The 22567-nt window shown below is 43.6% G+C and overlaps 2 protein-coding genes across 2 annotated transcripts in view; both read left to right on the top strand.

Moving 5' to 3' along the window:
- IGF2R (insulin like growth factor 2 receptor) overlaps positions 1-7253 on the top strand; it is a 61302-nt gene extending 54049 nt beyond the window's left edge. Inside the window, exons 43-48 of the mRNA XM_074167024.1 lie at positions 714-860; positions 2343-2527; positions 3019-3205; positions 4302-4466; positions 5061-5130; positions 5565-7253. Of these exons, the coding sequence (XP_074023125.1) occupies positions 714-860; positions 2343-2527; positions 3019-3205; positions 4302-4466; positions 5061-5130; positions 5565-5966 (1156 nt within the window). The 3' untranslated portion in view covers positions 5967-7253. The remainder of the gene's footprint in view (positions 1-713; positions 861-2342; positions 2528-3018; positions 3206-4301; positions 4467-5060; positions 5131-5564) is intronic.
- A 2562-nt stretch (positions 7254-9815) lies between these two features.
- LOC141475317 (solute carrier family 22 member 2-like) lies at positions 9816-21678 on the top strand. The gene is made up of 11 exons (XM_074163631.1): positions 9816-10226; positions 12333-12436; positions 13555-13709; positions 15892-16060; positions 17036-17150; positions 17256-17362; positions 17465-17679; positions 18107-18215; positions 19293-19405; positions 21005-21104; positions 21612-21678. Exons 1-11 carry the CDS (start codon positions 9816-9818, stop codon positions 21676-21678), a joined length of 1665 nt encoding a protein of 554 aa, XP_074019732.1.
- Positions 21679-22567: the final 889 nt, after the last annotated feature.

The following is a 22567-nucleotide window of genomic DNA, read 5'->3' on the forward strand; positions in this document are numbered from 1 at the left end:
AATTAGATCTGACAATGGCTGGGATGCTGTGATTTTCAATGTCAGTTGTAGTACAACCACTCTTAACTTTGCTCAAAATCCATTTAGTAGAGAACTCTTACTGTAGATAAGAGACTGAGCTAATAAAACTTGGTTTATTGTTGCCTCAATACAGATTATTTAACTAGAAGCTGTCCAAAGTGAGGTATAGATGCATGATGACAAATACTAAGAAAGGTTGATGGCCTTTTGCTCAGTCTTGTTTTGGTTGATTGTGTATTTGTAGAATTGGAAAACTCGGCAAGATGCTCTGTATGAGTCAAAGAACTAAGCAGCAAAATCTGACTAGCTTATGCTCCTTGTCCTAGTTAAATGTTGTGCAGCACGTTAAACCTGCCAAAAGCTGCCTGACATGTTTGTTAGCCAAAATATTTTGATAAAACCCTCCGATACAGTGTGTGACTTCTGGAAGTTTTGAAGTAGAAAGTTCAAGTGCAGACAGGTCTTCTTAGGTCTTGGAGCTGCAGAAAAATACAATGCAACTCTTCAAGTAGCTCCCCCACCCGCCCCCCAGTGATTCTTGACTGTTTTGGCTTACTCTTGGCATGATGCTTAGGCAGGACGTCAGGACGTTCCCACATGTGGGTTAGCAGCTGTATGTCTTCTCTTTCTCAAGATACTAAGCACTTGTTGCTGTTTTCCTGGAATCATGAGTCGTGTTTGTTACTTGGTAGGATTGATGAAGAAAACTGTGCTTACTACATCACTTGGGACACACGTGCAGCCTGTGCTGTGAAGCAGCAGGAGGTGGAGGTGGTGAACGGAACAGTTATTAATCCTGCAACTGGGAAAAACTTCTCTTTAGGGGATATTTATTACAAGTAAGTAAAAAAAAAACCCACAAACAAACACAAACCAACAACCAAACAACCCCTCCTCCCCGCCAAACCCACACCACCGTAGTCCTGTGGAATTGTACTGCAAGAAAAGAGAGCTTGGTGTGAATATTCCATGTTGCCTTAACAGATCTTAGCTGTCCAGTGGAAATAGCACGGAATTCACCTTGTACCAGTGCCTGACTTAAAGGCCTGAGTGATAGCGCAGCTCACGGCAGGGCTTAGAGCTTTGAACATTTCCAGGTGTACTCAAAACTAGTCTAAGGCTTGCACATACTCACCTTGATGTTAGTTACTGTGGGTTATTGCTCTCTTCCGTAGTGTGTAGACATTAGTTCAGTGCCAGACAACTTGGTGTTTTTCACCTAGACTGCTCTCTGGCTTTTTACGTAGCACCTTTTTTCCTGCTCAGATGATCCATACGGAAGTAGGAAACCATGCTTCAGAAGCCTTAAAAGTGAGGAAAAACAGCTCTGGAGGAACGGTCAAGCATGACTGAACTCAGGAGAGGGGAAGACCAGCAGTTACACTGACTGTACCACACATTGTACATAACTCTGGTCCAAAATCTCTTCTGAAATGTCAGTGCTAGTGTTATGGGAGGAAGTCTGCCCATACTAGTGTTATGGGAGGAATAAATTCTGCTTTTGAGGCACAAATCATTAGCGTGCAGGATTGGAGTAACTGAGCACAGCTGTACCTGCAGAGCAGGTTTATTCACAACTTATGTTGTGAATAAACCTGCTGTGCAAACATGGTGATAGCATTACAAGTATAGAAGAAATAACCAAAAATCAAACAGGCCTGGATGAAAGAGGAGAGGAAGACAGGACAAAAATTAAACTCGGTGTAATGTTGAGATTAAAGGTAAGTCATGTTTAAGCAAGCTCAGCCTTCGAGCAGGTATCTAGAACAAATAGCTATGAGTCTCAGAGCGTTCTCATTCCAACCAGCAGTGTGAAAGGATGCAATTGTAAATAGTACTTAGATAACACTCATGGTAGGACTAGTTACCCTTCTGGAGAAGACGAGTAAGCTATGCTGTTTGTCGTAGCTATAGAGCAAAGAATGTGGTTCTTATGGTAAGTAGGCTAGCTTGTGTATGAGCTGCTGAGTTGTGCTTTTGTCTTCAGTTTATCTTAATCCTTTGGAGGTATTTGCATGTTCATACACCCATTGAGGTCAATATAACGTATACTTATATAATAACATGTACTATAACTTAAATATTATATGTTTGCTTTTTGTGCTTTCTTAGATTACATTTATGCTAAATATAATCCTCATTTGTAATGTTCAGGGAGGAAGCCTCAGTCCTGCATTTTACCATTTTCTGAATCGGTCACTCCAACTTGCTGTAGTATCAACCAGTGGTAGCAGCTGCCACTGTTGCCAGTCTTATGTCTTGGGAATAACCTAAATCTGGGAGTTTAGACTTAAGAATAGATCTGCCCTCTGCTTCCTCAGGTTGTACACGGCTTCTGGTGACATACGGACAAACGGCGATAAATACGTATATGAAATTCAACTTTCTGGTATAAGAAACTCAAGTTTCCCTGAATGCTCTGGAGCAAACATCTGCCAGGTTAAAACTAACGAACATCGCTTTCGGAGAGTTGGTTCTGCCAGAAAAGCTAAATATTATGTTAAGGGTAAGTGCTTGCTCACTAGCCAGAATTGCTTCATGCTCTGTGTGAATTGCTTCATCAGAAAATTATTCTTGTTTCACAACATCTGTACTAATCCCTTTCTGTGAAGGTATCCAGAGTCTGTCTAGCAGAATTTAGGTTGGTTTTTTTTGTATTGTGTAAGTTCAGTTGCAAGTGTGGCCTTAACAGGGTTTGGGCTTGACACTTGTTGAAAGACTCTGGTGAAACCAATGCAAGATAGAAGACTTGGTCTCCTGTTCTCCTCTGTGCTTGTGCTGCATAAGCAATGATCTCCTTTATGTAGCCACTTTTTCTTGTGAAGAGCTTTAGCCCACTGTTCCATAGCAGTAGATGGGATCAGCTACCTGAAAGTATAAATTCACCTGCAGATACTGCAAAGCGTAAGCAGTACAAATACGTAACTTTGTAGAGTCTAGTGTTACTAGAGTGTTCTCAAGGAAGTAGTAAACTAAAAGGCTTTCTTCTTGTTGTAGATGATGACTTGGATGTCATATTTTCGTCAGACTCCAGATGCGGTAAAGATAAATCAAAGTTTGTATCTTCAACCATTTCCTTCCACTGCAATCGACAAGCAAAGGAAGGCATTCCTGAATTCATTCACGAGACAGCAGACTGCCAGTATTTATTTACTTGGTACACAGATGCTGTGTGTCCATTAATGTGAGTAGTTAACCATTTTCTGAAAGCAGCTTTTGTCAGCACTTCTCAGCTAAAGGCTTTTTTGTATTTGTTCATCACTGATTGTGGAAAAAATGAAGCGCTAAAAAAGCAGTGTACTCATAGGTAGATGGAATTGGTGTTCATGTATGTAATGTTTGGTACATGATCACTAAATTAAAGCTTGCCAAGTTGATCTGGACCTAAAGCTGCTTTTTTCCCTGGGAAATGAAGAGTCATGGTGGAATTAATATTATTGTTTTCATGAAGTAAAACCTACTGTAGGTAACAGATCATGCTCTTTCATGTTACTGAGAGGAGTAACCAGTATTTGAGTAAGGTGGTTTTTTTTTATCCTCCTTGCCTTACCGTCTGGAAAACTTCTAAGCCATGGCAAAGACTGACCTGCCCCTCTATCTGCCCACTTCTTTAGGCTGGAGTGAAAATCATTACAGGTCTTAGAGCAATAATGAGCTATTTTTGCAATTAATTATGATCAGCTTATCTACAGATCCGAAGAGGAGTAATGAGGTGACAGTGTTAAAAGCAGTGACTGTGTCTAGGTGCTTACTGGCATTCTTGATGTGCAGGCAGCCTCACTGTGAAGGACAGAGTGACTACTTCTAGGACTGTTCACTTTTCTGGCTGCTAGTTTGAAAACACAGGGAAACTGCTTATTCTGGTTTAAACAGGCAATTAGCTATTGAGGTCTCTGTAGCACCATAGTCAGCTGGAGGGTAAATAATTGCTATTGCTTTTGCAGCTTGTTCAGGTGCAGGTTTGGTTATAAAATAGCAACCTTGTGTGGATAGCTGCTGCTGTGTAAGCTCTAGGGTGCTTAATCATGCACTTCAGTCTTGACTAATCAGTTTTATGCACTCTTGGAAAGCATACCAGGATGTAGGCACAGTACACACATTTTTTTTTTTTCAGTGATTTTTTACTTCGAATGAAATCCCCTGAATTCAGTTCCTTATAGCTTTTGGGTAGGACTGACAGGATGGTGTTCAATTTCTTTGAATCTACTGTTTCTAATCCAGTTTGATGCAACTGGTCAATAGACCTTACTCATCCTTTTCTTCCCAATTTACATTATTAGATCAACCAACGATCCAGGAAGCAGTGAGCAGCAGACTGATCAGGAGGCCCGAGTACATAAAGGCCTTTCAAGGAGAAGTCAGGCTGTCGGTGCTGTGCTGAGTGTCCTTCTGGTTGTTCTCACTGCATGCCTAATAATCTTGCTGTTCTACAAAAAAGAGAGGAGGTAAGAAATGATTGGGAGGCTTTAGAAGTTTCTTTGGTAGAACTTGGTTTCCTCAGTGAAAGGCAAGTAGTGAACTTTAGAGATTTAAGTTCTGTTTTTCAGTTGGCAGCATCAACTGACAAATCACTGGGTTTTTTCAAATTCCCTGTTACTGTCTGAAGGTCCACGTAAAGAGGGCTGGAGTACACTATTGCATTGGACTAGCCTCTATTGTGGACAACTGCTAATTAAGGAGGATAAAACAATGTGACAAATCCCTCCCCTTTTATGCTGTCAAGCTGGAACCATACAACAGCAGCAGGGAACAAGTGCAAATCTGGCTGATTCTCTGCTTTCCCGACAAGGTTGGGTTTTTTCCCCTTAAACGTAAAGGCCAGAGTTGTTTCAGAACAGTCACACTGAAGCTGTAAAAGGGGAAGATCATCATGGACTGAATTTTGTTAGGGTGGTTCAGGGTCAAGTGTCACCATGCGATAGCTTGCAGCTCACTTGGTGAAATGCTTTATGGTGATGGCAAACATCCAGTGAAGAAAAATTGAGGGCTAATTAAGGGATATAGAGTCTTTACAATGCAACATTCTTCCTCTTCTTCAGGGAAATAGTGATAAACAAGATAACGAACTGCTGCAGAAGAACATCTGGTGTTTCCTACAAATACACAAAGGTAATACAGTGGTGAAACCAAAGGTTTTGTTTCTTGTCCAGTTTTTTTAATATCAAGCTTTTACTAATAAATAAATAAACCCCCTTAATTCCTGGTTCTGCTAGTACATGGAAACCATACTGTTTGGCTTCAGGAAAGCCATGTAGCTGAGATTTATATTTATATTGTGAAATGAGAAAGGAAGGTAGAGTTGAGGAAATGAAGAGCAGCCCATAAATAGCTAAATAACAGATAAATGTACAGGAAGAGAAAAGTCTGTTTCAGGCATGGTGAAAAGCTATAGTAACAGCATGCTATTGCAGTATTACTGTCTTAAGACTAAGTTAAAGCCAAAGCCGTGTGGGGTCTGACTACTGGGGAGGATCAGCATGTGGCAGAGTCTAGAGTGGTATATGCAGTCTCCTCTTGCATTTATTTTTTTTTTTCCCTTGCAGATAAACAGTGAAGAAGAAGCTAATGAGAATGAAACAGAGTGGCTCATGGAGGAAGTCGCAGCACCAAATCAAAGGACAGCAAAAGGAGGGCAGGAGAACGGTCACATCACTACCAAGTCTGTTACGTCTGAAGCCTTTACCTCTCTCCACGTGGATGACCTGGACAGCGAGGATGAAGTGTTAACCATTCCAGATGTAAAGATTCAGACAGGAAGAGGACTAGACAAGAGCAAGCACTCACAAAAGAAGCCACCCAGTCTTAGAAGTGATGACAAAGCTTATTTACTGAATGGGGGAAAGGAAAGGAAAGCAAAAGCCAAGCCAGGCCAGCAGCAGGCACAGAACTCTACAAATACAGTATCGTTTCATGATGATAGTGATGAGGACTTGTTGAATGTTTAATAACCCCTCTTGTGCCTAATCAAATATATATAGAGAGATTATATATAACGGGACAACATTTCCAACCAAATATGAGGACTTCAGCCTGAAAGATTTTTCTGAATTTTGCCTTTAACAAGAAACCATTGAAAAGGGAAGAAGAGAACGATTTCTTGGTTGTTTACAATGATCTGTTCAGTAACGGCTGGATTTCTACCATCCAGTTGGCTGAGTTATGTTGACTCTCTCTAGCCAGGACACCTTTTATTTTGTGTGTGGGTTTTTTTTTTTTTTAGGCCTCAGAATAGGTGTTAAATGCCTGCTTAAAAAAGAGAAACCTTTGAAAGGAAAGGATTAAGGCTCAATTAAGCCCCTGGCTTCTGAGACTCAAGTTACCTGACTACTAACATTTTATCTCCTTGTATTTATTGATCCTCACTACTCAGGTTTGCTTAATAGCAACATGTTCTTCCTGCCGGCAGGGTATTATTCTATGGGTTCACCCATCGTAAGACAAGGAAAAAATATAACTTTTGTGTGTTGGTATGATTTGATGTAAATTTTGGAACTGGTCTAATTTATCCTGTAAATTTGAATATCCATTCTAATTTAAACAGATCATTGGTTCAGAGGTATTGACTGAAAGGTACAACTGTATAGCTTTAGCCTGAAATGGTTGCTGTTCTTTGCATGATATTTTTTTGGTACTGGTCATATGACTGACTTCATCAGTATTTGCCTAAACAGCTGACAGGCACCCAAAGATTTTTATTTTTTTTTCTAGATTATGGCTGGACTAGGCTGACTGCACAGAGAACCAGTGTTTTCAAGGGCGTGGAGGTAGAATTCCTGTAATACAATCTGCGCTGCCCAGTTTGTCATCACCGAGAAAAGCCCAACAACTAGAGGAGCCCTAGCCTTCTCTTGGGTATTAATTGCAAGAAAAAAAATTTGGGCCAGTGTTTTCTGATAGCTCAAGTTCTAGTTCTTATGCTACGGTCCTGGCCATGGTCATTGATTTGAAATGTTGCTGGCAATGAATGCAAGTCAAATTTCCTCTAGCAGTCTTGCTCTTCTCCAGGTGTTTCCTAAATTAAATTTATGGGCAATGATAGGGTTTCAGAGGGTCATACAAGTACATGCATCGGTCAGAATTTTTTGAAACTTTTCATTGTTCCTTTTGGCTGGCTTACTCAGTTTCAACAATGGTTTCTTTTTTATAAAAACTCCATTTTGAATCAAAATAGTGTAATATAAAGTATTCAGCAATTTCAATAAAAGATATGAAGTGGATATTCCAAATCCCACATCTCCATGTCTGGAATCTTTCTTACAGTAGTCGGCAATGCTGCTAATCAGCCTTGTGATACCCTTTTTTGCTGTGCTAGCTAATATCTTAATTGCATCACTCAAAATGAGAACTGTTGTTTGATGAGAAAGATCAGAAAATATAGGTAAGCCCCAGTGGTGTATTTCTTTTATCAGACTTGGGTTTTCTTTCTCTTGTATTGTAAATTAGTTCAGGTAAAGCTGTATCTTGTCATATTTAAAACAAGCAGCATTTTTCCTATTTAGTATTAGGTTAATTTGGGGTAATGAGAAGCTTGACAGCATACGTTTAATGCTTCCAGTTACCACTGCAACAGTTCTCTCAGTGGATATTGAAGAATGCTGCCTCCCATCCCCAAGCCTTCAAGGCTAGCATCTTGGAGTTGTTTGATCCATGAACTGTTGCATGAAATGACTTCCCACGTATTAAGCTGTAACGCCGTCTCTTCGTTGTGACTCTGCATAACGAGGCTTAGGTAGAACAGAGGTACTCTGCCTGGGTGTGCTTGTCTGAGCAGTATCAGTGATTTATTTCTAATATGCAGCTGACAGCGGTGTGTGACTTCAGTGCCTAGTCTTGGAACTGTTGCCCGCGTTTTACCCAGGCATTTGTAGGTAAGCTGACTGAACCTTACCTTGTTCAGAGCTGGATGTGTGACTTGCTTCACCTGACTGTTTTTCCAGTAGGGATACCCTGCTCAGCCATAGGGAGGGGACTGTTAGGAGAACAGCGGGCACCAGATGGTGCATGTACAAATGGCTGGGCCAGGAGAAGAAAGCCTGCGAGTCAACAGCACGACTCGCCGGGAAGTGAGCCTCTGAGACACCCATACGCATGGCACAGTGCCGCCCAACCCCTGCCTGGACTGCAGAGAGGGTGGTGGGAAGCCAGGAAAAAAGGCCTAGTCTGGATCTAACCTTTTTATATCAGGTAGAACTTTCACACACCATTACCAACTGGTTAAACAAAGTTGCTAGGAATGAAGCAATGTGAGGGTTTTTTAGGTGTGTTTTTTAAGATACAGCCAGTTTTTAAAAACTTCACCCACTTGCCAGGCAGGCTTTGATTTCAGTTTCCTTGACCTCAGCTGCACGCAGCCTCCTGCTGAGGGAGGCTGCGGGGACAGGCTGTGAGCGTGGTGGCTGCTGTGCATTTGTGTGTCCCCATCCCCCTCCCCAGCTCCATGTGGAGCCCCTGCAGCCAGGAGGGCAAAAGTCTGGTGTGGGGTGGTGCTGTGCTGGGCTTGGGGAAACACAGCTGGTAAGGGGCTGCAGGAGAGGAGTTCTTGCTACCTTGCTTCAGCTGTTCCTGCCTGAGTTGGAGGTAGGAGAGGAGGGGGTATGTCTGTGTGATGCAGGGAATGATCTTGGAGTGATGCTCTACAAAGCAGCAGTCAGAGCTGGTTAGGCCACTGTTGTTCTGGTGGCTGATGGGCAGTGAGACCAGGTGAAGAACTGTTTCTGTTTCTGTTCCCAGGCCAAAATGGCTTAAGCTGGTTTATTTTTTGGAATGTGTTGAAAGGAGGTCTTTATTTTTTTTTCTCCTGGTTGCCTAAACTGTGCAAGTTGCTTTCCAGACCATTTTTCACTTTTCTCTGTCTTCAAAATGTGACCTTTGCTTATGCTTTTCTTTCTGATGGAAGCAGCTGTTGTCAGCAAAAGGTGTTGGAGTAGCAAGTGTCTATCCATAGATGGCATGAAGTATCATTGGAGCCTGATATCACTGGATTTTTTTGAGGGTGCCCAACAGTGAATTCTGCGTAAAGTCTTGTAGGTTTTCTGCAGTAAGAAATACTTATGGCCAGAACAACTATTTTATGTATTGGCTTCCAAAACACACTATTACACACCATTCCCAGTGTGTAATTCCTTACTGAGTGCTATCTTTTTGTATCATTGCAAAAATATGGTCAGGTGAAAATAGCAAATTCCCTGATGTAGGTGGGAGAGGTTTTCCTTGGAAATGGAGAAGTGTGGAGAGTGAGGGTGGCTGCAGGGATGAGACATACACAATACTGGAGTTTGCGGGAAAGCTGTTTCTTTACCATTACATGGCTCCACGTAGAGACAATTACATTTCACAGTGTACTTACCTGTTCGCACTATTCTTTATAGAAGCTGGTCGATAAGCCTTGTTCACATGTGGTGCCCAGCAACTGCTACACTAAACTTTTAATTCGCTTGCATGTTGGTGGAATTTTCCATCTACACTGGCTCCTTAAAATGCCTCTTCTTTGAGGAGCTGGTTTGGCTAATAAAAACCACCCCAAAGTGCTGTGGCTATTAGCGGCTTTTCTGGAGAAAAGGAACGTGTGTGTTCTGATTAGGGGTTAAATGCAAGTTCTCCCTGGGTGAATTAAGGTCTGGTTTCAAATGAAACCTAAAAAATAAAGCTTGCAACATGTAGTTTAATAATTTATGGAGTTAGTCTTGACTTTTGGTCAAATGTCTTTGTTACTTAAATAGCTTTGCTGCCAACTAAATATATCAGTGCTGCAGAGAAGACCTAGATGAGGTTTTTGGGGTGGTTTTGATGCCAAGATGCCAACCCTAGATGACATTTTGGAGAACGTTGGAGAATTTGACAGGTTCCAGAAGCAAACCTTCTTTGTCCTGTGTTTGCTTTCTGCTGCCTTCACCCCGGTGTACGTGGGTGTTGTCTTCTTTGGGTTTATCCCTGAGCATCGCTGCTTCAGCCCCGGGGTGGCTGAGCTGAGCCAGCGATGTGGCTGGAGCCTGGAGGAGCAGCTGAATCACACGGTTCCTGAGTGGGATGGCCACGGGGCCAGTTTCAGCAGCCGCTGCAGGAGGTACCAGGTGGACTGGAATGCCACGGGCATCAGCTGCACTGATCCCCTTGGCAGCCTCGTGGGCAACTGGAGTGCTGTCCCCCTTGGTCCCTGCCAGGACGGCTGGGTCTACGACTACCCAGGGACCTCTCTCGTGACGGAGGTAAAAACAAATACCCCCCTTCCCTTGCCCCCTCAGTTACAGACCAGCTGAGGGACGTGGGAGAGGGCCTGGGCTGTGTTAAAACGATGCCCGCTTACCTGGGCGAGGGGATCCTCTTGCTGCAAGCTGTCCTTGCTGTGAAGCGCTGCCTTGGCTGCTCGGGAGGCTTATATCTCCAGCCGGGGAGCAAACCATATTTCGGCAAATAAATCCCCAGGTAGATAAAGTCCAGTTCTGGATGCAACTCCCATTGCATGAGAGGTGGGATTGGTGGAGGCGTGTAAACAGTGCCTCGGGGGGAGCAGCACCTCGCAGCACTGCAAACAAAACCCGCTGAGCCCTGAGCACAGACCTCCCCATCTTCCTGGGACCCGTGCCCACATGTGAAGGTCTTCATTTTGTCTCTTTCTTCATTAAAAAAAAAAAAAAAAAAAAAAATCCTTTGTAGTTTGTTTCAAATGTGGTGGAATGACTGGGGGGGGGGAGAGGTAATCACCTACAATTAAACAGCTTAATTCAGGAATAAATTGCAGAAAATCTGACAGCTGGTCTGTGTTCTTAGAAGATTTGTGAGTAAACTGAAAATGCTATTTAAGCTACTGAAGGTACTTTAGGGATTTAGGTACTTTAACTTTAAAAAGAAATTGGTATCTGGGATGACGAATTTGATTTTGTCATAGGAAGTTCCACCAAAGTTTTAGAGATGTTCTAAGAGACTGGAGGTAGATTTTTAGGTGGTGGATTTGTAATTGTACTTCTTTCAGCAAAGGATGGACTGTGTGATATTGAAGTGAGGAAGTGAGACACCTCAAATGGAGGGTGACCCAGGACTTCTACAAAGCAGCCGCACAGCCAGCACATCTCGCTGCAAAAGGCTTGAGCAGATGCTGTGCTCCAGATGCCCCCACCATGATCTCTTGAGACTGTGGGAAGCTGAAAACTTGCAGTCTGTGTGGATTTGTGCAGTCACGCTCCCACATCCGTCGTCTTCCCTTTCTTCTGAAGGGGGCGCCAGGCCAGGCCCGCGGGCGGTTTCCTTCACAGGATAACCAGGAATGTCACGCGCCTCTGTGTGCATTTTGGCAGTGTGTTTTGCTTCTGGACGTGACTGTTTCCGTGAAGGTTCTTGGGCTGTGTTATGTTGTCCCTTGCTCTGGCAGCTAAGCAAGGGAAGGAATAGCTCAGAGTAAAGCATGTTATTTTGCTCAAAGGAAAAAATTTACACATGGAAGAATATCCTCATGGGAAGCCCCACAGAGTATCAGGAGGAGTATTCTGGTTTTATGTTGATTAAAGATGTATAGTTTTAAATAAACCCAGCTACCAGTTGGGTGGGAAGGGATTCTCAGTCATGTTAGGAAAGCTTTTTGAAGTAGCTTATTCTCCAGTAGCTCTTATGTATATCTATTTAAATAAGATACCTAAGATATGTGAGTACATGTATGGTATAAAGCTTGGCCTCGGATACAAAATACCTGGTCTCCATACACGTTAGGCTGTAGGACAATTTAGTTGAGCAAAAGGCCAGAACAGAGAGAAAATGCTGTGGCCTCGGGGGCAGATGCAGATACCTCCTCCCACCCTCTTTCAGGAAGTCAGTGCTCCATGGGAAGTGGGACGAGTCAGGCTTCTGCAAGCATCTAGGGTATGTTTAGTGAAGGCACCACCCTTAGTCCTGAGGGGTCTTCAGGGACTACTGTGGCATGCAAAGGTATGAGGCAATCAGAATTCCTCAGAAATGTTCACCATCAGCCACAAAAAAAAGCTGTTTGAAAAGCCAAGGGTGATCAACAGGTCCATGCTGATTTGATCAACAAGGCCTAACACAAATTAGGGTCCTGATCTTGACAGGTAATAACTTGGTTATGTTCTTTCCAGTAGCGAGAGAGGAGACATGAATGGGAAATACCAGAAAACTGCTCAAGGGCTTGATCCTGTTTTTAACGTTGGTCACTTAATTAAGTCAGTGAAGTTTATGGGTGCTGATAAAATGGTAATTGACCCAGAAACAAATTTAAATCTTTAACTGAAGTGAAGGAAACTTGTTGGATGTGAGCCCAGCTTCTCTTTTCACTCTCTTGCTTCTAACTGTGGTTGCTCCTTTAGTTTAACCTGGTGTGTGAGGACTCCTGGAAGCTGGACCTCTTTCAGTCTTCTGTGAATGCCGGGTTTTTTATTGGCTCCATAAACATTGGCTACATAGCAGACAGGTACGTGTGAGCTGACAGTAAAACCCTCTGACCCCCCCTTATCGGTGTTCGGCAGCTAAGCTTAGATAAAGGCGGAGGAAGGTTGTGCAACTGCTCATGTCTCTGCTCTTCTCAAAGTCAACGACCTGGATTTTCAGTCATGGCACGAGGAGCAAGTATTCTGTCTCAGCAGGTCATACCTGCTGGTTTGCACAAATCTTCTGCTGGGCAAATCCTGCAGAGCCCACGAGGACTATTTTGGGACTGTACACCCCAAACTCCTTGCCGTGCCACACTGAAGCCCTGGGGTATTAACTGAAGCTGGGAAATGCTGGTTTGGAGCCCCCACTTACCTGTCACGCTCTGTGCGGCTGCAGCTTGGAACCATCTTACTTCCTTTGGAGAAGCTTTGAAATAGCAGACGCAGAGATTGCCAGATAGGTACAGCAGCAGTCACTGCAAAAAAGCAGAAACCCCTGTGTCTTGGCATCTTTAGCTCCCTGTTCAGAGCCAGCAGAGACGCTGCCCTAGCCCAGGCAGCTGGGGTTAAAAAGAAACAAATGCCAGTATTTGAAGGCCCTTTTCCCCGCCTTGTTGCCCTCCTGCCTAGGACTGTTCGTACAGCAGGCTCCGGGTTGCTCCAGATGTGAAATGCAGCCTACTTGCAACAAGATCCATACATACTAGATTTTTGGAGATAAAGGTTGTGGTATATAAATCAGTTATGAATCTGGTGCATGCAGACATATCAGAATCATAATATTAATCCATACTTATTTTTCACCCCCATTAAAAAAAAAAAAAAGGAAAAGATCACGAAGCTGTCTGTTCTGAAATTCAGGCATAACAGTCACAATCCAAGTATATGTAAATACGGGACTATTGTTCTTTAACTTGGGAAACTTCTTTTTCCTGAAAGCCTTTGTGGTATTGCAGAGCAACTGGCACAGTAATTTTTCAGGGAATAGAAAGGCAGATAAGCGAGTACTGTGCTAAGAATAAAAGTCACTTTGTATCTATCCCTTGTGGAGCAAATCTGGATTTTCTCTTTTTAAAGGTGCACAAACCTCTTACTAGTTTAAAACACCTGTGTTTTCATGACTACTGTTTTGCTTTACACATGTTATCTTCCAATCCAGGTTTGGTCGTAAATTTTGCCTCTTAAGTACAATTCTTGCAAATGCTATCTGTGGAATCCTTCTGGTCTTCGTGCCCACCTACCTGTGGATAGTCATCCTCCGGTTCTTGCAAGGGCTGGTCAGCAAGGGCTGCTGGACGGCAGGCTACATCCTGGGTGAGTTCACACCTTTTCCCAGGAGCAAGACTGGCTGCAGAAGATGAAGGGGAGGGGGGGGGAACCCAACCCACAACAAAACCCCAAAACCGTAGAACAAAAGCTATTTAAAAAATGCCTCTCATAGTGTTTTATCAAGGAATTTTCTCGCTCTTTGACTTTTCAGGACTTTTTCAAGTACCGTCATTAGAGAGAAGCAGCAGTAGCCTTCAAAGCCCAAGCAAGTGGTGGTATATTGGGGCTGTTACCTCAAGATAGGCTTTCCCCTATGGTGCAGCTCGCCTTTGCGGATCTGGGCCCCCGGGGCTCCTCTCCCTCCCCTGGGGTACTGCCTGGGGAAGGTGACAGCCCTGGGGCAGACTGCAGCCGCTCCAGCCCAGTCGCAGATGGGGTGATGACAGAGGAGGCCATTAAAGAAGCAGGCAGAGGGTGGGGAACGTTGGAGGCATTTTTATGACACAAAGCACTAAAGGGCAAACAGAGGCTTTACAGCCTAAAAATAACTGAAGAACAGCATGTACTTGCTGAGGAAAAGACAAGCTGTTTGGGTATCTGTGCACTTGTCTGAGTGGTGGCCAACCCGGGGGATTGCAGAGCTGTGTGAGGAGCTGGGCTGATGCCTCTCCCAGAGCTTTGCACCCATCGGGTCTGGTGGTGAAGCCCGGTTATGGGGCAGCAGGGTTGGGGCCAGCTCAGGGCCACCTTCTGGTGCATGGCAGAGCAACCTGGGACTTCCCTGACTTCTCTGGTGTGGAGTTCAGGCTCTTGCCAAAAATACCGAACACCAAGCAGCCACCAGAGCAGCAAATAAAACATTTTAAATGCTGCCCAATAGAGCCTTATCTGGATTAGGATGTCAGGTGCCTCTACCAAATAGCTCTGAGTGGTCCAGTTCACGGTGATAGTGGAAAAAAATGTAAATGTCAACATCCTAAACTTCTATTAAGTCTTTTAGTGGGGACATCTTTCTAATGCAGTTATCCAGATGTCTGATATAAATAAAATAAAAACATCTAGCCCACAGTCCAGGCCATCTTCTGCCAAGACATGATTGTTCCTTCCTGTGCGTATTCTAGATGCCTGCTTGGCCTCTTAAATCTTTTCCATGCACAAATGAAAACTTCATCACCTCTGCTGGGGAACTTCATGTCATTTTAGAGCATAAAATCCCTATCAGGAAAATGACTTGTCCTATCCTGATATTTTCCCTCAGTTACACTTTGTTATTTCTGGATTCTCCTTCAAACTCTCTCATGAGAGAAAAATCACCCAGAACCAGCCCCAAAGCCCCTTTAAACTTGTATCTTCTCCCTAAGGGTGGCCAACACTGAATGCCCAGGGAAGGGTACAAGGACAGAGCAACCTTGCTGTTGTGCTCTCCTGGGATACTTCTCTACCCTTCAGCTGCTTTTGGCTCAGTCCTGCTGAGCCTGGGGAGATGTCTTTGTCTGTGTGCATCGTTTTGCCAAGCAGTATTAGCTAATCCATGACTCCAAAACACAGCACTTCCTTTGGTTGCTAAATACTGGCTTTCTATACTCTTTCTCATCAGTTTGCTTTCTTGCAATCGCACAACCAGATGCAAAATTTTGAGTGTGCTTGTGCCTGCACCTGCTGGAATAGTTACTTTTAGCTCTGTATTGACAAGAGTTAACCTGTGGATCTATCCTGTGATGTGCAGATGAACTGTGAAGCCATCCTGAGCAGGAAGCTGTGTGCCATCCTGTGGTAACAGCACTTCTTATATACATTGAGCCAGATGCAGGCTGAAAGGCTGCACTTCAAAACCAAAATATGATGTTTCATTATTGCATTGGAGACATTATGTAGGTTGGCATGAGATTTTACAACAAAATCCGTCTGTGCACTTTGAGGAATGTTTGATTTACTTGGAGATTTCCATGACAGAGGACGCTACTGGATGCCTTAGGGCAGTGTAAGAGCAGGAGCGGTGTCTTCTCCTCTCCTAATAGTTTGGGTGACAGAAAAGCAAACCTTCCTCTGTGAGCACCAGGGGATTTTTGTCTGGGGGCTTTATGCCAGGAAGCCCAGGATTACCAAGATGGTTTCTTCAGGTTGTTAACACAGAATTGGTCTTCCAGCGTCCCCACAGAGCAAGTTACCATTGTGCTGAGCAGTCATGGCTGAGCTGTCATTCACCTCTCTCTGTGCATGCTTGCAGTGACAGAAGTTGTCGGTCCGAAGTACCGGAGGACGGTGGGCATCCTCTACCAGACGGCCTTCTCCGTTGGGCTCCTGGTCTTTGATGCCATTGCTTACGCCATCCCTCACTGGCGGTGGCTGCAGCTCACCGTCACCCTGCCGAGCTTCTTCTTTCTCCTCTACTACTGGTAAACGGGCTTTCTTTGTACCTCTGGCCATGACCCAAAAAACAGCTGCTTCTGCCTCCTAGGGCTTGATACAGAGGGAGATCTAGCACTGCTTTTCGGCTGTGTATGCCCCTTAGCACAAAGAGGAGGCACACAGCAAAAAGGAGAGGGAAATAGGACCCCTCAGCAGCTGAGACTTCATTACATCTCAGCCAGTGCACCGCACCTGACTTCTGTTTGAAAGAAAGACCACTTTGAAAAACACCGGGGGAGAGTTGTTTAATATCATAATTATCTTCATTAAGCATTTCATAAAGGAAAATAAATGCCTTGACATAATTTAGTGGATGCTGCAGTGCAAAGATGGTTATTAAGAGATTGTAGGATGCTAACATAACTGTAACAGGTTGTTTACATGCTTTTTTTTTTTTTTTTGGAAAGAAAGTCACAGCTTTTTGTGGTCCAAATAGAAGAAGGCACATGGGTTCACCTTTATTTTGGATTCTCTCTTCTCTTTTTCATTGATATTTTTCAGTTTGAGTGCTTTGATTTGACAAATTTTCTGGATGGTTTGAGAGGTTAGGAATAGTGAAAGAGATTTGTTGTCTCCCTTTTTCCATACTTGTGAATTGGTAAGCCAGTTCTAGCTTGCTTACTATTTCTTAACCTTTGATGGCACAACTGAAAAATGACTGCCTAAGTGGAGCCAGTTGGTGGTGAACAGGCTGAATAAAATGATGGCATTACTCTCACCAAAGCCCTTCCCTGATTTATCTTTAGGAAACTCACCTCTGACTAAAGCCACTTCCACAACTGCTTCTCTTCCCATTTCAGCAGCAGGATATACTACTTTTCCTGAGTACACACAAAAAAAACCCCAAAGAAAAATCCCATCTGCCTCTATTCAACCAAAGCCCTCTCTCCACAGTCTCCATATTTGGAAGCAATATCTGAGCTTTATGTTTTGGTACATAATAGCATCCACTTGCATTGTAGGTGCCTCCCAGAGTCTCCCAGGTGGTTGATCTCTCAAGGCAAAAATGACAAAGCTATGAAAATTGTCAGTGATATGGCTAAAAAAAATCGGAAAAAGATGCCTTCCCATTTTGAGGTGAGCTCAGGGTTTGCTTATGCATGTAAGCAAGCGTCATGATAGTTCCTTCCATCAGTTCCTCCCACCAGAAACTTACTGTACTTTGTACTGGCTTTTCCGCAGGATATTAAATTTGAAGAGGAAGATGTTGGAAAGCAGAGTCCTTCACTCATTGACCTTGTCAGGACACCACAGATGAGAAAAAACACATTCATTTTGATGTACAACTGGTAAGAAGATAATGTTGGAGAGCAGGCTACAAAGGCTCCAGCAGGACGCAGACCTCAGTACTCCAACTGACTAACGAAGCCGGGATGCTCTTCTCTGCCTAGGTTCACAAGCTCTGTCCTCTACCAGGGGCTCATCATGCACATGGGAGTAGCCGCTGGGAACATGTATCTGGATTTCCTCTATTCTGCGCTTGTTGAGTTCCCAGCTGCCTTCATCATCATCGTCACCATTGACCGCATCGGGCGGCGCTACCCCTGGGCAGTGTCAAACCTGGTGGCTGGGGCTGCCTGCCTTGTCACAGCCCTGATCCCAGAGGGTGAGTCACCTGTGTGAGGCCATGTTCTGGCTTGACCCCAGTGTTTTCCCCCTGGGAACAGCACCCACCTCTCCCTCCCTTTTCCTAAGGTCCAGCCCCCAAGTCCCCAAACCCACACCCACCATCAGGTGCTGCCTCCCTGACTTCTAGTAGTGCTAGAAGAGAAATGAGGTTGATTTGTAGCACTGCTAATAATAAATCTCAAAGAACTTGGGTCCTCTGTGGTGTTTTGGGAGGGTCCTCATGCCACAGCTCAGGTGGTGCTGGCTGTTCCCATTCCCTCGTTCACACAGGTGAATCTAGGCTCTTTAAAAACATCAAATGATACGGGATCAGAGATACCTCCTAAAATAACACTGGTGTGTTAACTGTCTCCTCCTAAATCGTTGGGATGATCTTAAATGTGTCGAATGCGTTTTCTTTGCAGACATGCATTGGCTAAAAGTGATTGCTGCTTGCATTGGAAGAATGGGAATCACAATGGCTTTTGAAATGGTTTGCTTTGTTAACACTGAACTGTATCCAACGTACATCAGGTAGGTGCATCCTCCTCCCCAATGGCATTTGGCCTGGAAACAAATAGTGGAGGCCAATGTGTATGTTATGTTTTATGCTGAGTTATCCTTGCATGCTTCAGAACTAAACAGGTACTGCTGAATGTAAAGTAGGTGGAGCATAAGTAAAATTCTTTAAAAAGTAGATTCACAAAGACAACAAATGTGCTTTAAGGCAGATGAAAACTCATGTGACAGAAATAAAGGGGAAAGTGGAGACAACCAGAGTGGATGAGGGTTCTGAAGTCCCACATAGTGCTTGGATTTGTATCTTGTTTGAATCAAAATAACATTTAAATGGATCTGTCCAGAGTGGGGTCTGCTGTGCAGAATGTCTGTTAACTCAAGCCCTTCACCTGAGGAAAGGATTTTTTCCCTATTTTTAAGTGGGCTGCAGGGTGAATAGCTCAGAAGCAGATATGTGCGCTGCAGAAATCTAAAGCTTGGGAGTCAATTCTTCAAAATTTCTTCTTTCTACCCTGTGACTGTAGGCCACTGCCTGCAGAGAAGATGCCTGCACTGACCAGATGAGTCTTATTCCTCCTTTCTTCATTGGGGACACACTGATTATATGAAGCTACACAACATGTGAAATTATAAGACTCTATAAATCTTATTTCTCTGTCTGTAATGAACACCATGGAGTTTTGAATTTTGTTAATGGGGTCTAGCAAACAGAAGGATCGTTTGCCACCCTTTGCGCTAGGTCACCTAAGACGTACTGAAGCTAATAGTTTTACCTTTTTACTGTATCCAGAGACTCCCCTCGGACACTTTGGGCCTGATTCCCTTCTATCTTTAACCTTGGGAATTCGGTTACACCTGTGAAAATACAGATATACCCTCCTGTTCTTATTTGCTAAGCTTTTTATTCTTGTAATACTTAGGTCTAAATAACACCTAGATGTGCCCACCAGTGGAAAACTAGGGCTTTGCAAACTACTTTGGCATTCTGTGGTCTGCTGAGTGGCATGCCCTGTGCAAGGGTCAGAACTGTGGTCCATGCTCTTCCGTCTGCAGTACTGTGATGCTAATGGGATCCCTTTCCTGTTGAACCAGGAACCTCGGGGTGATGGTCTGCTCCTCCTTGTGCGATGTTGGTGGAGTCATCGTCCCATTCATTGTCTACAGACTGGTGGAAGTCTGGCACGATCTGCCGCTGATAGTCTTCAGTAAGTGCCACCTTACCTCCTTGCTGGCTGCTCCTGGGCTGCTGCAGCAGGGCCCAGGTTTCAAAGTAGGAGAAAAAACAGCTGAGGCTCAATTTGAGTTGCCTCAAATTCAGCAGAAGCCCCTTCCTGTCTACAAAAGCCATAGTCTTCAGTTTATAACAACTTGGAGCTTATTTATGTATTCATGTCTCCTTTGCCCTTATTATTGTTCCCTGCATTTTAAAGGAAGCTAAAGGTGAATACAGGTTTGACAGATGGCAAAGAGATGAAAAATGTTCTAGTGTTTTGACGAGAGTAATATTTTGAGGAATTCAAATCTGATCAATTACTGCTCCTCTGTGGGGCATATTGTCTCAGTCCAGCAGCCAAAACCTAGAATTTTACATAATTGCCTGTTTAATCAAGTTCAAGCGTGGCTGTTACACTTCAGCTTTTCTGACAGTCTGTTAAATGGCTGTTTTCCAGCTATTTGGAAAGAGTTTGGTAAATAAATGCAAGATGAGTGTTTGCAGACTAGTGACCTGAACTCTCGGGTCATGGACTGCAAAACTTTTCTGAATCTTTTGATCAGCACACTATTTATAGAAAAATTTATTGAATGGCGATATGTAGTTCTTAACAGACATCTTGTTTAGGAGGGTACTTGGTAGAGTTAAAATAGAGACACCAAACGTGTACAAAGTGGGTAAAAGAAATTATCAATGGAGTAGTTAATCACATTGTGTAGGAGATAACACATTGTGTTTGTATTTTCTAAATCTTGTTACGTAAATAGCAGAAAAATCAAATGTTTCCTGGCATATGCTCAGACTTAGAAAGGGAGAGGGTTTTTTCCTCTTTACAGTTGTCTGTGCAGCCTGAGATGCTGTAGCTCAGCGCATAACTCACAACTGAAATTGGCTCATTGCTGTCTCCACGTGGCTGCCACATCCTCCAAAGGTGGCATGCAGGTTTTGCATATAGAGCCTTAATCACAGAATCACAGAATCACAGAGGTTGGAAGGGACCTTTTAAGATCATCTAGTCCAACCAATGAAAAAAAAAAAAAAAAAAAAAAAAAACAACACAAAAAACCAAAAACAAAACCACCACACACGCAACCCACACACACACCACCACACCACCCAACACTAATCCATATTCCCAAGCACTATGTCAACTCCTCTCTTGAATACCTCCAGGGATGGTGCCTCAACCACCTCCCTGGGCAGCCCATTCCAATGCCTGACAACCCTTTCAGTAAAGAAATATTTCCTAATATCTAACCTGAACTTCCCCTGGCGCAACTTGAGGCCATTGCCTCTTGTCCTATCATCTGTAACTTGGGAGAAGAGACCGACCCCCGCCTCTCTACAGCCTCCTTTCAGGTAGTTGTAGAGAGCGATAAGGTCTCCCCTCAGTCTCCTCTTCCCCAGACTGAACAACCCCAGCTCCCTCAGCCTCTCTTCATAAGACTTGTGCTCCAATGTGCACATCTTGTATGAAGAACAAAATCAAATGCCTTTTGTGAGTCCTTCTGTGCCAGGCAATAGAAAGTGGTGTATCTGCTGAAAATTCGTATATGCTAACAAGCGTTTTGTGCATCTGTTCAATTTGAAGCTGTTCTTGGTTTGATTGCGGGTGGACTGGTGTTACTTCTACCTGAAACTAAAGGAAGAGTTTTGCCTGAGACTGTTGAAGATGTTGAGAACTTTCACGGGTGAGTCAGGGTGATGACCTCTTAGCAGCTTTCACTTGAAATTGCGTAAAATCCTTGCCCAGAGCTCCTTGGAGAAGCCCAGGGGTTATTCAGCTGCCTCCTACGCTTCCAAGAAGTTGCTAGTTAATTCCCAGACTATAGCTGGAGAAATATTCTTTTTACCACCTGTCTACCTAGGCATCTGAAAACAACCAGCATAGGCCTTTACTGGCCTGTGAATAGCCACATTGGTCTCTCAAACCTGCTGCAACACCATTATAAATGTTATTTGTGCTTAAACAAACTAACTGATCTTGTGGAACAGAAAAGGACATTCTTGATAGCAGCCGTTCATGCGGTGAGTGAAGCACCGGTATCTACTGACGAGCCAGAGCAAATCTAGAGGATCTGAGGATTAGCTGCTCATCTTCTCTGGTGAAGAGGCAGGGCAAGCGAAGAACTTGAAGTTAGATGCTCACTGAACACCTTCATTCCTGGTTTGCTGCTCATGTCTTGTTATTCTTGCAGGCAAAGCGCTCCAAAGGCCAAAAAGATCTATCTCCATGTCCAAACATCAGAAGCAGCACATGACTGAAGAAAGGATAACTCTTTCTGGGTAGCCTGCTTTAAGGCACTAGCATAGAAAGGCAAATTCGAATAAATACTCTCTCCTATCTTGCCTCTTCTTTTTTTTTTCTTGTCTGTCTATCTTTTATTTACAATGTTGGATTGTCCCTGTTAGTGCATAGCTGCTTCCCTCTCTGTATACTATAAAACAAATATGTTTCAGAGCTGGGAACTTTTTGTACCAGCTGAGTGGACCTCAACATGGAGGCAGATATTAATTTGGGGGTAGTGGCGTCCATCCCAACAAAACTTCATAAGCATCCATGAGGTATGACTTTGCTGTTTTGAAGGGGAAGAATAATAAAACAGAGGCTTACTTCTGTTACGGAGCCAAGATGACTACAAACTTTGTACAGTCTTTGTACAACTTACAACATATTTGCACAGATTTTTTTATTTTTCTAGCCTTTGTGTTAATGGTGTTCATGTGAGCCCATGTACCTGTACAGTAACCCTCATTGGGGATTTTATTGGCTGTTCTCAAACTCGCAAAGATGGGTATGTGGCAACTCTAGAGCATGAAAAGGGGTTGCATGGGAGTAAAACTCATAGTTCTTCACAACTTGCTCAGTTTTCAATGTGTAAGCACTGAATTTTCTTGTCTTAATATCATCTTCATAGAGAATAATCATAGAATAGAATCATAGAATGGTTAGAGTTGGAAGGGACCTTAAAGATCATCGAGTTCTAACCCCCCTGCCATGGGCAGGGACACCTCCACTAGAGCAGGTTTTTCAAAGCCCACAGTAAAGAATTTCGTCCTAATATCTAATCTAAATCTCCCCTCTTCCACTTTAAAACCATTACCCCTTGTCCTGTCACTACACTTCCTGACAAAGAGTCCCTCTCTGGCTCTC

Source organism: Numenius arquata, chromosome 2, assembly GCF_964106895.1.
Source record: "Numenius arquata chromosome 2, bNumArq3.hap1.1, whole genome shotgun sequence".
NCBI classification, from domain to species: domain Eukaryota; kingdom Metazoa; phylum Chordata; class Aves; order Charadriiformes; family Scolopacidae; genus Numenius; species Numenius arquata.

Coding starts and splice junctions, on each gene's coding strand:
- LOC141475317 (XM_074163631.1), top strand. CDS start 9,816: ATGCCAACCCTAGATGACATTTTGGAGAACGTTGGAGAATTTGACAGG. Junction 17,151..17,255: donor AGATGCCTTCCCATTTTGAG/GTGAGCTCAGGG, acceptor GCTTTTCCGCAG/GATATTAAATTTGAAGAGGA. Junction 19,406..21,004: donor TCTGCCGCTGATAGTCTTCA/GTAAGTGCCACC, acceptor TTCAATTTGAAG/CTGTTCTTGGTTTGATTGCG.